Below are 14,819 nucleotides of genomic sequence, written 5' to 3' on the forward strand. Positions count from 1 at the left end.
TTGTGTAGAGCTGGTCCAGTGTTCCACATCTGGAAGTATAACCCCACTGTCCCTCCTGAGTTCAAGGTTCGACTCTCTGATGAATAGATCTTAACGGGTAGGCTGAGGAGTGTTATCCCACTGTAGTTGGATCACACCCTCTGGTCCACGCTTCATAAAAAGCAGGACCGCCAACCCAGACTGCCAATCCACGGGCCCTGTCCCCGACGTCCACGCAAGGAGGGTGTCAGACAACCACCGGTGTCAAAGTCAAAAAGGGGGCTAAATAAAAAATAATAATAAAATAAATCATAAAATAAAAAATAAATATCAGCCGAGGCCGGTCTGTTCAAATGTTTATTAAAAAGGGAAATAGTTTTTGAAATGTACCATATTTTAATTCATTCATTTTTAATGAAAAACGGTCTAAATTTGACATATTGTTCCTTTAAATTTTAGTTTAAGCTCATTCCACTGGATGTGTAATGAGTGTAATGAGCACCATTTACAATGTCAAATTCAAATTTCCAGGTATGTTGGTGAGAGTAATGTAAAAGTAATGCAATAGTAGCATAATGCCTTACATTTCAAATACAGTAATATTATAATATAACTTATTACTTTGGAATGACAGTAATAAGTATTGCATTACAGTTTTGAACTCACTTGCCCAACACTGTTGTGGCGACACCATATGCCCCTTAAAGAATTCGATCACACACTCGTTAGGAAAAATGGCAGACGATACCACGGAAATTAAACATTGGAAACAGGTTCTCACATGAATCAACCTTCGATGCCAATCCCTAACTGTAACCCAAGAGTTTTATGTTATGTAGATTTCAACAAAATTCGACTTACCTGAGCATGTTGGTTAACATGTTCAAATTTTTGCTAGAGCAATATACTGTAGTCTTGTTGACCACTCATGTAGATAGTTTTCACATTTCAATCAATCAATCAAATTTGATTTGTATAGCCCTAAATCACGTCTCAAAGGGCTTCACAGATGAAAAGAGGTCATGTGGAGACTTCTTTCGAAAAAAGAAGTCATACAGAGACATCCTTTCAGTGTAAGGTACACAACAGCATCCCCTGTCAAAGCTCCCAGAAGGGGAAGGAAAAACTCAAAAACCCCAATTAGGGGAAAATCAGAAACCTCCACAAGGGACCACAGGTGGGAGAAGCCCCCTTCCAGGCCCACAGGTTGAAGTGGATGCTGCATGTACCAAATACAGACAAATAGATACACATTTAACACCGTTCTTGTGAGACCACACTGATTGGTTGTTAGGGATGAAACTCTTAACATCTCAAATGAGTGAGTAAGTCACAGCTTCTGAAAATATTTAGTATCCTCATCCTATGTCTAACTAAACATGCAAAGCATTCAACTTGGAATCAATGGAAGTTGAAGCTCTAGTACAAAACTGTAGTCTAGCTGATACCCAATAGGGGATTAGGATGAGGTCAAGGCCAACGATTTTCCAAAATAAAAGGGAAATTTATTCTTACTTCAAAGACTAGCTTGCAGAACATAACAGAAATATCACTCACGCAATTCAGAAAAATCCCTTTTTTTCTCAGGCTCACCCCCAAATGTAATACATCCTCTTCTGCTTCTTCTTCTAGTACAGTGTCCAAAGCCTTATTCTACATGAAACTTTTATATTTAGAATAAGGTCATCACTGTAGGTGGGTTATTGCTGTCCATGTACTGTAAGCAATTTTCATACACATCTGATTGAGTATGGCAGGTGTGTTCATTAACTTTTTCCTTGTAAAAATATCCACAAAAATCTCATTAGCTGTATGCTGATACCCACATAAACAATACGCCTTGCAAACTTGATAATTAGGCTGGCAGATGTGGCTTGTAACCACTCAAGGTGACACATTTTCCATTTCTGCTGTGTTGAAGAAAGGCGAGGGGGACCGTTTTTGTCAGCAATTTCAAATAAGATGCCAAAAAGTTCAGTAGATACCTCTGAGCTTGTGTGGTCACGAGGCCATATGCTTCAACTTTAATTATGAGGGACTTGGGGAGAGAGGGACTCTGGGTTGAACTATGAATCACTGCCACTCTGAATGCCCCCAAAGCCCCATTCCACTGGTTTCCAAAACTGTCCACAAGTTTTTACTCTAATTAACTTAAACATGTCTCAGTGCATGACAACTGACATCACATTCTATATTTCAATTGCATATTAAACATATTCTGGTAAGCAATAATTAGACAGAAATACCCAGAGGTGGGCACTTCCATCAGTCCATTGTCGACCGATGCCCGTTTTTCCAGTTGACCGATAAATGATGGAAATGCTAAGAAACAAAAAAAAATGACGTCAAATTAAAATTGTTGGACTTGCAATTTTCAGCCAGACATGTCCCTTTTTGCTTACTGAAATGGAATTCAACTGACTTGCATGATTATCTGCTATATTGTTGCATCGTTATAGTAAAAAAGCAATCAGCCCACATTCCATGTTAAAATAGACGCTTTACAGCACCACCAAGCCGGGGGGGATATATGTTTAGTTGAGTATATTAACTGGGTTGGTTCATTTCACTACTTGACATTCACAGCTATAATGCAGCTGACTTTACCAGAGATTAATTTGTAGTTGCTCCCTTTTGTAGTCCTGGTTTCAAACAAAACACATACTGTACACAATCTTGCCTACCAAAAGTTAAAAGCAACGTTTAGAATGAAGTGTCAAGAGATCTTTTTGTCTTATTTTGCTTTTTAAAAGTTTTACGTAAAGAAATTCCTTGCTGATAAGAGCATTATGTGATCCGTTTCCACTGCAAAGCAATCTCTTTACTAATGGGTCTTCATCCAAATTTGCATCATTTCTCTGTTTGGCTCTTGGCCAGGAAATGCAAGAGATAATTTTTCTTAAATTCCCTAATTAAAGACTTTTTTTTTTTTTTTTTTTTTTTTTTTAGTAAATTCAACCTCACCAATATTTTCTTTTACATGTAGTGTATGTGACAGATGAAATTTGGACAAAGTTAGAAAAATGTTAATGAAACCATCTTCTACAGTTGTTGGGCAGGCAGTTATAAATGAGAATTGCCATCCATCATGTCAGTGTCATGTAGAGCATGATAATGCCATGCAGCGCACATGAGTGCTAATTGCATTCCCGTCCCATCTGCATTCTCTGTGAGATAAGATGTGGGTTAACACTAGAAGGTCTAGCATTTTTCTTTCCTACCTATAAAGACCACAGGGTGCCATTTGGCAACGAGGATTTAGCTAACATCCTAAATCACCTATGAATACAACAAAGGTTGGGCCGACGTTCCAACACAAGTTTTTCTTCTGTTGGTGAGATGTATTGATAAAAATGGACCAAAAAATTTTCAGAAAAATATATACAGTCCATGTCCAGTACAGTCAATGTCTGTGAGTGAATACAATTCAACAATCATTCGCAATCATTGCACTGCCACGGCATTTCTCCTGGATTTACCACATGTATATCTGTAGTAGTCAACACAACCCACAGTGGCATGATTCTTCTTGCACTGATGTCTGCCCTGACATAATATGATGGTGTATTCCAACCTAGGTTTCAACCCCTTAGCTGGCTTTGTTTTTGTTGTGTTGTGTTGCAGTGTACCTGTAGAACTGCAGTCATAGTGTTAACTTTAAGTACAAAAGCAGAGGACATAATTAGTATCAGTGCAGACAGAAATAGACCAGCACCTGACGAATGATGGACCTGGGTGAAAAAAAAAAAAAAAAAAGTTAAATTTTGCACTCTAGGAGTGGTGGAAGTTTTAGCAAAAACACACAGACATACCGACGAATCGATGATTACAATTTTGTCTGCCTAGAAAAAAAATGACGGCCCAACAATGATGTAAAGGGGGCAGGGCTCTGACGAATATCAGACCAGCAAAAAATATATATAAATTGGCCACCTCCTGAAATATTAATCTTGCATACAGTACCATTTTGACCATGGCCAAGCAATGTATTGTAAGCCAAACACCAGTACATGTGTAGAGAAAAGTTCATGTTATTGACTTGTCTATGCATTCGGACCTCAATCTGCACAATTTTATAATCTGAAAGGTACTGCATTTATCAAATGCACAATGTTGCAAGGTCAATACATTTTACCTAAACTCAGATTATAAAAGTAACATTTCTTTTAATGTGGTGTATCAGTGTTTGAATAGGCTATTTACTGACTTGTCTTCCACGGATTCAAATTACCTTTGCGAAAATGAGCAAGAAAAAGTAGCCTTGAAGATATAATGAAAACTCTGTTTGGCCATACACAGTAGATGTCATCAACTTTGAGTTCAAGGAAAGTCATAAGTACTTTATGTATGGTTGTGTAAGACCAAACTGATGTAAGTGATGAGCGCTTGATGTCCTTCACGTACCTCTCAAGAAAAAAAAAAAAAAAAACACGGACACACAACTTTTCCATCTTTGATAAATGGACTTGCTCTCATATCAAATTCAAAGGTCATATATTGTATGAATCCCGAGTGAACACTGCTCCACTACTATTTGCACTCATAACTCAAATTTCATTAGTTATAAAATCAAGCCACCTGCCATCACCGCCAGCTGGAAACTAACAGGCATGAACGTCGATGTCAGCAGAACATCCAATCCCTCCGAGCCTCACCCTTTGGTACCATGCTGTGACAACGAATTGTAATAATTATCCTGTCTGATTTTGTCAGCTAATTAAATGACATTTAACATCTAAAATGGTGGAAAATCCATCCAGTTAATTATCGTTTGAGGAATAAATTAGAAATGTTCTCAATTCACTGTAGGTGTGCAGTTAGTTATTGGATTTCAATAGTGTCACACGATGGCGGGTGGCGCTTTTCAAATGGAGACCTTTCACTCAGAATAAGTACCCGGCTCCGTACAAAGGTTGCTTAGCAGCAAAACAATCCATATTTCATCTGATGTTGTTTCTGCTCAAAATGCAGAACATTTAGTAACTCCCAGTAGCCACAGGGACTGGTAAGCAAAACAAATGACAAAACATCAAATATAAGAGGCACCCTTAATTTTGGGGTCAAAGTCTGGTATTTTCTATGTTACTGTGTATAAGACGCATTGACAAACTATAGCAAAGCAGAATAAATCTCATATTTTGTAAACAATTCATATTTTTTTTGTGTTTGCATCCATAAGTTATATATTTTGTGAGCGTTAAGTTAAGTCTGTTTCAGATTTCCAACGGTCATTTGAATGCCTCGCCAAATGCGGCGTGAGTTCATTTTACCATAAATACCCGACGTTGCGCAGCATCCGTGTTTCACCACGTTTATAATCGTGTGTATATGCCAAAAGGATGCAATTAATAAACCAGTAAAATGGAATACCTTTCCGTGTTCTCTAACTGGTGCACTCTTAATTGAATCAAATGGAGACTTTTACATGATCCTCTCGGTTTTAGTAATATTCCCGTGGGTGAACAAGGATGGACGTTGGTTCAGTCTGCCTGCTTCTTTGATTAAAAATAATGTTCTAACAACTTCAGCCAATATGACATAAAAGAGTCAGGAACTTAATGCTAACAGCCAACTGACGTTCCTATCCTCTAGCTCGTCACATTATGGTAATTATTGTACGTAAGAATATGGCTGGTATAAAAATGTGCTTCTGTGTGTCTAAACTCGGCTGATGTGGCTGACAGATCAATCTTCCTCAAATGATGTTGAATTAAATTTTAAAAGAAATAAGTTAACGTTAAATAGGATGCACTCATATTTTTGGCCTTAATATTTGGTAAAAAAAAAAAAAAGTGTGTCTTATTGTAATGCGTTGCCCATTGTAATGTATTGCGTTACTCTTTTATGTCATGTATTACCTTATTTATAGAGAATAAAATAGTTTTTTTTTGTGTGTAATGCATTACTCTACCGCTTTACAGGAAAAAGTAATGCTTTACAGTAATTACGTTAATTTTGTAATTCATAACCCCAACACTGACTGTACTCACCAAAGATTTTATTCAATTATTGACAAACTGTCTTCTTTGTCTTGTTGTGTTGATATGTAGGGATATGCAGTTATAGTAATCACAGCAAAAGTGACAAAAAAAATACTTTGTCCAGGTTTTCTTTCTTTTTTTTTGGGTCCATTTTCAAAACATTTTTTAGTCATGTATAATCAACTGTCAATCAGTAAATTGGTGTCACCCCTCAATCTACTTTAACAGGCCCTGAATATCGCATTTTTTTGTGATATTTTTGAATGAAGATTTTCATCTTTCCTGGGTAAGTGCTGGGAGCTTACCAGTTATCACAAAAAAAAGTCTCCTCATCTGGAGTAAATTTTCAAAATATTGCTACAGAGGCCACAGCCGCCTCAACCTCTTCAGGTTGTTTGTAGTGTAGAACGGCAAACAAATTCCCAAGCTGCGTAGGACATTTCTGAATGCTACAGAGGCTTTTGGTGTTTACGAAGGGATATTATAAAAGTGTTCAAGCAAACTTCTCAGAGAAAAGAAAGCTGTTGGAACAAATATCTCACCGCTACTTTTGGTGTCGCGCAGGATGTTGCTTCCCATAATGTTTCTGCATAAGAGCCCTCAGGAAAAAGGTGAGATGTGTGGGCAGAATGAAACCGTCAAGGAGAGAAAACACAAACACGCAAGTAAAGAATAGTTAAGAAAATAAAGGACAGAAGGAAAGGTCATACTGCATCTGTCCACATTTTAACGTTATTGATAAAACATAGGCAGAGTGTGCTGTCTGCAAGGGAAATAAAATATTAAAGAAGGTTCCAGAGTCTCAAATGAAACTTGGTCCTGCCGATGCTGGGTGTAGAAACGCTAGTCCCTCCTGAGAGAATCTTCTCCAAAAACACGGCAGATCATTTTTGCTGGAAGTTATTGCAGTTTGCATTATGCAACTGTTATTGCATGACCAATCCCACCTCATGTACAGCATTATGTTTTCAGCAATAGCTGTTTTTAAGTATTAATAAATGAAGTTGAGAAGAAAGAGCAGTTCTTCAATAATGAGGCATTTTGTGTTTCTCACTACAGCCAAGTTGAGTGGGTTTAAATTGTTGCTTTTTTTTCTCCCTTTTTTTTTTTACATATTTAAATTTTCTACTTTGTTGTGTTGTGTGTTTTGGAGTGGTTATGTGTTGTTTCACTTTTACGTATTCACTAGTATAAATTAAAAGCTTAAATTGGTTAAAGTTCTTATGACCTTTCACTCCCAGTGGACTAATCGCCCGACAGCTTTTGAAAAAACAGCAGTGGATAGAGGAATGGTAGCAATAAGATGAAATGTCATCCTAGAGGTTCATTACACCCCTATCTACACATTCTAGTGGCATTTAGCAACTTTTCCATCCACAACAAGCCAGTGCTGAGTCCACTGTCAACTTGTGTTGTATAATTTCTGCTCAATTAACCATCTAGTACTGTGGAAATATACCGATTATATGTGCTATAGTATATGTATGACTACAAATTTACACTGTTTACTCTGTATTGTATGCATTTGCTGAACATTTTCACTTCTCTGGCACCTTACATTATTATTATTATTTATTTTTGTATTTTTTATAAAATACCAATGGTACAAAAATTTCCAGGACCTGTAACCTAATCAATGGAAGTGGGAGTGTTTTTACCTAATTTTATGTATTGTAGATGTTTGGTGATCATTTTTACTTCTCTGGCACTTTTATATTATTATTATGATTATTATTAATATTATGATTTTAAAATACCGATGGGACAAAAAATTGCCAGGGCCTGTTATCTAATCTTTTGAAGTGGGAATGTTTTAAAATAAATTTCCAAGTATCATAGACTGATAAACAATTGATGCCAAAATCAGAAGTGATAGGGTTAAAAAAAAATTTGGGGGGGGGGGGGGGGGGGCTTTTTTTTAACTCTAGGTAGAGAAACTAAATACAGCATTTTAGCAAAATGAAACAGACTGTTTTTTTTATGTAATTTTATATTGTTTAAGGTATTTTTTTCAATTAACAAACACAATTTTAGCAGAGGTATTTAGAGAAGGCCATTTTTAGTGTAGCAAGCAGAAAAAAAGAGGGTTGTCTAAAAAGAATTGGAATATCCGTCACTGCTGTAGAAACCCATTGAAGAGGCTTCTCTAGAAGGCCCTCACGCTGTCGACATGAAGAGAGATTATGAACTTGGGATGTTTGCAAAGTGAAGTGCAGTCAAATTAATCATTGTGTCAGACAACGAGAGCAGAACACCCTAGGGCTAAAAGGGAGACAAGGCCTTTCAGCAAGAAGAAGAGTATGCCGCAGTACTATGTTTTGGGCGTGTTCATTTTAACTAAGGGGTCTGGGGCCCAGGCAGGCAATATGTTATGCAGTGCCGACGAGTCTATGTGATGTTCCGTCAAGCTACCTGAGCTACCTCTCATAAGAGGTGACACATGGATGGAGCTGATTGTGAGGACAAAGCCAGAATATCACTGAGTGGCTTATTCATCAAATTCTTCTTGGTTGCGTTTGTTTCTCACTAAATATAGCATTTTCGTAGCATCGATATAAAGGAAGTGCTGATTACTGTCTTAATAGATGTACATTTTGTCATACTTAATATCCTATTCATGATCTTTTTATGCTGAATGTATTCATTTAGTATTTTGTATTTTTATGATGAATATTCATTTCTATCATTTTCTTGATTGATGATGCGTAACTTCAATCCTTTGGCACACATTTTTTTCAATCACTCCGCCATGCTGCTTTTATTGCCATGAAAGAGAATGTTCGGCATGTAAAATGTTTCGGTTGTGTGCCAGTTACAAGAATTCTTATCACCTTTTTTTTTCTTTTTTTTAAATGGTGGCCAGCACTCTCTTTATATTATTCCAATCGAATAATACAAACTGTTATTTTGCCATCAAAAACACATTTTGACAGTTTTTGTTCATGTTTTGCCTAAGGAAAGGACGATTGAGATGTTTCAGATGCTACGAAAAATTTTATTTGTGTCAAAGTCACTGTTGTGCAGAAAACATAGCTTTTTACAAAAAAGTTCATTTTCTCCTTTTGTCCAAAATCGTTTCTTTCATTTTTCACTATTTTCCAAAAGTGATTACTAACAAACGAAATGAGGTAGACTCTTACTTCCTTTTTCAATGTAAATAATGGAATTCACTCTTTCATATGATACCACCAAGATCTACATACAGTAGTTATACAATACAATATTCTGTTGGGCTTAATAGTCGCGTCAGAATGCTCGAAATTGGCTGGCACTATAGGGGTTGCCTCTTCAGATAACGCTTGACACTGAAAGAGTTATTATTTCCTCATCTTTGTTGCAGCACATACAGTAGTAATTCTCAGTTATGAACAATATTGAGACGCCTTCTGGGTGAGCAATAGCAAATGTTGAGGCCGGTCAGAGTGATATATGGTTGTAATCCTACAAGACTGCAACACACTGCAAGAGATGAGATCATTTATATTCAAGCACAATGCTTATGCATTGTCTCGCATAAATGATGATAATCTTGAAGTTCAGGATATGTATGAGGTCGTGACACTTACTGGAACAAACGAGGCCTGACACCTGAATAACCCCAGCTTCACAGGCATTTATTCAAAAACCTGTTTAAGTGACAAGATTTGCTTACAACGTCACCGAAGAGAGAACTGTACGAATTAAAATCACGTCTAGGATATACTCAATAACATGGAACCTCTCTCATATCATGTTGTGTCCATAAATGTTGATGAAAAATTAGTCTTGTCTTTTGGAGCAAAGAGTAGTACAGAAGCATCTAAAACCCATTTAGATGTGTACATGCCACACTTTACATGGGTTTCAATAGCAAATATTTTAATTTGAAAAGGAAATTGGTTGTCATGTTAGAATCTGAGTGTACTGTTAATTATACATGAACCAATGAGAGATGGAATGTGTCCTGCAACTCAAGACAACTAAACTTGGTTTGCAACAGAGTCAGAGCTTTAAAAGATGCATGAGCTGTATGAGCTTCAGATTTTTGTGCATCTGAAGTAAAAATGGGTGTGTTATAATAATTATGAATGCTGCAATAGTAATGGGGCTGTATAAAATTGTCCTTGAATGTTTTTATTTACTGCATTTCTCCGAGTACAAGTCAACCTCGCTTATAATTCGACCCCTCCTCTCTTTTTACTTCAATTTGAGTGAATTTTACAAAATCGTGAGTCTACCAGCAACTTTAGTGATTTCAAAGATCATCACTGTACAATTATAACACGTAGTGCATGTTATTAAAATGACAGAATTAAACTAGTTTTAGACACATTTCTTCATTATACAGTATATCGAATAATTTACTGTTGCACTTACGAGGGGGGAGGGGTTGGGGCAACAACGGGTTGAGACTGCAAGGCAATGTACGTGTGCACATGGATGCAAATGTGAAAACTAATGTTGAAAATTATTTGGAGTTTCAATGCGTTATTTTTTCACTGCTGAATGTTAATTTGTCTAAAAGTAATCATCACTTTCTGACTCACCAAATAGCGCCTCCCATTTCACTCCCAGACCTCCTCTCCTTCCTACTCGTCACTCTTCTAAGGGTAGTTATCTTCGGACCTATCCAATTTGTTTGAAATGGTGGTCTTCTGAGATGAACTGTCGATCATCTTACTTGGGATATTATTCCAACTGTTGTTTACCCAAGTGCTGACTGTTGTGTGAGCATAGCCTGAAACATTGGCCTTCGCTGTTTCCCCCCCAAACTGCCAACATTCGTGCACATATCCACGGGCTCAAGGAGAGAAACCAAGCCATCTTTTACTTTTCATAATGTGTCAAAGTCCATGAAAAAAAATGAGCCACATGGCCTCATTGTGGAAAACAAAGAGGCAATAAGGTGCCACTTGACAAAATTGCCTTTTTACAATGTGTGCAAACGCTCAAAAACAAATTAATGTTATATCGAATTAGAGGTCTATATAATCATTGTAAGCCTTGTAAACAGTGTTGGGCAGCAGCAGTTGGCAGGTTGAATATGGAAAATACGGACACAAGATAGACATTGCTTCAGTTTGTCAGGGATAAAGACAAGAAGAATTTAAATGGACACCTAAAATGCTGTCCACTTCACAAAATAGGACCAGTAATTAGACAAACCATTTAGAGCGGTGCCATAGTAATGTGAAGTTAGCGAAAAGAAAACACGCAGAGGATAGCGCTTTCTCGCTGAGGGATGCCAGTTCCACCTCCCTAACCTAGCAGACAGAACTTGAATTTGAATATTATCATTGAAATTGAAACTGTTTTTTTTTTTGCCTACAGCATAAACAATGCATCACTATGCTGTGAGGCCAAGTAATGAAGGGATTAAAATACAAAAAAAAAAAAACAAACTGATTTTGTATCTTGTCTTTAAAGGTTTACAATACAATACAGATTAGCTGATTTGTGCTGGTTTTAGGCTTAACACAATCTTTCGCTGCATGTGTAATATGCATAATGAGGTACATTTAGAATGGAAAATCCATATTTTCAGTTATGAAGGTGAGAGTAATATAATAGTAATGCAAAAGCACTATAATGCATTACATTTCAAATGCACAGTAATATGTAGTAAAATGCATTACCATTTTGAAGTAACTTGCCCAACACTGCTTGTAAATGACATGATAATTATTTTCCCACATTCTAATCCAAGTTATTGAAACACAGATATGTGGGAAAAATTGGTCTGTTTTGAGCTATGTGGTCAACCACCCTGATATGGGGGTTGAAAATGAGGGGGAAAAATGTTTGACATGTTCTCAGAAAAATACAGTATTTATTTATTCAAGCTGCACATTCTGAGTGTTTCAATTCACTAGTTACAAACTGTCAGAGCCAGTGATTTTTCAGCAAAATCTGAATGAAAACAGCATGAAGAGTTATGACAACTGTAGAGACAATGGACAGCACAGGGACATGGGGGCAGTGGAGTTCTGCACCCCAAGCGCCAGCTTCCTAGAGAAACTCAGGAGTGTTCGAAAATGAGGGAGGATAACAAATGGAAAGGCTTCCTAGCTAATAACCTGAGCAATAGACTATTGACCATGGGTCATCAACTCCGGTTCATAAAGGCAACTATCCAGCTTGTTTTAAATATATCCAGCCACCAACACACCTGATTTCTATGATCAGGTCATCAGCAACCTCTGCAGAAGCCGGATATTGAAACTGATCATTTGAATCGGGTGCTTCGGCGGAGGGTTGCACAAAAGCCTCGTCTCCACTGACGTTATCTACCCTACTCCGCTCTCCTTCACTCGCATGCTGGTCTCTCGAGGACTGGAGTTGGTGACCACTGCTCTTGACAATTTAAAAAAAAAAAAAAGAAAAAAAGATTGCTGGAAAAAACTGCAAGCACCTGAGAGGTCTGAAGATGCTATTATTTTCTGCACAAGGAGAAGACAAGACAAGCAGTGCCCGGCATTGTCCAACAGCGACCCCACTGTGTTCAGAACATTTAGTCACCGTTTTCTGCATTTACATAAGGAGTCCGGATACCAAAAGAGGAGAATATCAATGACAACAAGCAATTATTACAACAAGCCATAATTCTGCTCAATGCGGAAGGCAACATTTTACTATGCTGACACTTTTATCTGGACCTTGCCTCGCTTACATAGTTTTACATGGGTTACAGCCAATCGATACCACAATTATTTCAAGAATTGCGCAATCATTTGGAGTCTAACTTAAAAAATTCTAAATCTACTTCAGACATTCAATAATTATCCTATTTTCTGTAATTCTTTGTGAAATCTGAGATTAGTGTTTGTTTTATCAAAATTTCAAATTTGCAAACAGTTGTTTTTACTTGGTTCGGTTGGTCGATTTGTGAAATAATCAATATTCGGTTTCGTTGTAGTTTAGTTTTTTTTTTTTTAATACAAACAATACCAAATAAATGCCAATATTTGGTTTATAAAAGCACTTTAATGCAAAACAAAATCTTACCAGACTAACCTATAGAATAATCAATTCTAACACTATTTCATAATGACTGCCCAACTAAACAAATGTGTGCAATGTGCATAAATCGAATCATTGATTGTCAACCACTGCATGAATGCAACCCTGCTCAATACTGAAAGGCTTCTAGCATCAAAAGGAGTAATTCTCACGTTGTCAGTCATTTACGTGTTCTTTTTTTCCTTTTCTGTAAAGGCATTAAAAATGTAAAGTGGGCTGCAATTTTGAACTTTTACCTAAAATACTGTTTAAAAAAAATCACTTTTTTTCAAGTGGGTTGTTTTGCTTTCATCTAATGCAGAACAACCTACATTCTACTCTTTCCCCTTTTTTTTCTCTCTGTATCTAAATATTGACATTCCCTGTGCGATTCATTTGAGGGTGAGGTGCAGTTTACGCCTTTATTTGATCTCAAACCAATGAATTTAACATGGTTCTCTCATCTGCCATATAAGCTTTGAGGATGCATATTTATCTCCACTCTCCAATTCTTCAGGTAAAATAAACAATACTGAGATATAAGGCTACACTTTGATCTAAAACTGAGCTGTCACATTCAATGCAGAGTGGATATTCCTCTTTGGTGTTGTGTTGATTTGTTTTTTTTTTTTGTAGCAGTAAAGTAATGAAGTACTTCTGTTTTCCACTGAAGCTGACATTATTGATTCAGTACATTTGTGTATTTTATGTTGCAGGCATGGTGAACTACAGTGAGGTGTCTGGCTACCCTCTTGTGCAACGTTGGAGTCTTCGTTCTGTGCTCTACCATGTCAAACTCAATCAGTGGGTCTTATCTCAAGGTAAGCCATCCTCAGCTTTTGGCAATGAGTTGTCATTTGTTAAAAAAGAAAAAAAAAGAAGCATGGTTTATCTTGGAGAAGATTACCTTGCACTGAGATTCTCTCAAGAAAAATGAAGCCCTGTTGACAAATATTCTTTTGTTGTTTGTCATATAACACATTGAGGCTAGTGTGCCATCATAACAATGAGCATTGTTAAAACATTGCCCAGGCATCCTAACTAAAAACATTCAATGTCTATTTATTTAACTAGACTATCTTTTTATTCATTCAGTACTCACAAAAAAGATATTCAACTTAGAAGCACTATTAAATTACTGGCAGACTCTTATTTTGTGCCATGAGAAAAAAAAAGAACAAAACATACTTGGATTGCTAGAAGGTTTGCTCCGCAACAAACACCAATCACACATAAAAAAAAAAGAAAAGAAAAAAAAGAAAACAGGCTGAATGCTCCTTGTGACAGGAAAGTATCTCAATGTCTGTGAGTCATCACCTTATCGGGGAAGAAATTTGTGTGTCCCAGCGATCCTATGAGCTATGTGGTCTGGGGCTTTATGCCCCTGGTAGGGTCACCCATGACAAACAGGTCCTAGGTGAGGTTCCGGACTAAGAGCGACTCAAAGACCCTATATGATGAGTTCAATCAATGGAGTCAGGTATCGCCTGCCCAGACATGGGTCACCAGGGTCCTCCTCTGGATGTGGGGCTCGTTGGCGAGCACCTAGTGGCCTGGCCTGCACACAAGGGGCCTCGGCTGCACAAAGCCCGAAGAGGCAATGCGACCGGGCAGCTGTGTTTTGGACCATTTGTAATGGTGGTGTGTTGACAGGTTTAGACCAACAAATAAAGAAATACAATAGTCTAGGCGAGCCATCCAAACCTATGTCGATTAGCTAATGTGTGTAAAACCCCAGGTAAAAAAATCAAAATTGTATATACATATTCAAAATTGGTATCAAACTAGTATTGTTAGTGCTACTTATATATAATATACATGCATACAATTAAATAGTTTTGTTAGTGCTACACATATATATATATATATATATATATATAT

General features: G+C 37.1%; 1 protein-coding gene across 8 annotated transcripts in view; it reads left to right on the forward strand.

The window, feature by feature from the left end:
* astn1 (astrotactin 1) overlaps positions 1–14,819 on the forward strand; it is a 369,637-nt gene that overhangs the window by 204,898 nt on the left and 149,920 nt on the right. For all 8 annotated transcript variants that reach the window (XM_088430421.1, XM_088430423.1, XM_088430425.1 and 5 more), the window contains one exon: positions 13,655–13,759. In XM_088430421.1, coding sequence (XP_088286547.1) covers positions 13,655–13,759 — 105 coding nt within the window. The remainder of the gene's footprint in view (positions 1–13,654; positions 13,760–14,819) is intronic.

The sequence above is a fragment of the Hippichthys cyanospilos genome, chromosome 12 (assembly GCF_059441005.1).
Source record: "Hippichthys cyanospilos isolate Australia breed blue-spotted pipefish chromosome 12, RoL_Hcya_1.0, whole genome shotgun sequence".
In the NCBI taxonomy this organism is placed as follows: Eukaryota; Metazoa; Chordata; class Actinopteri; order Syngnathiformes; family Syngnathidae; genus Hippichthys; species Hippichthys cyanospilos.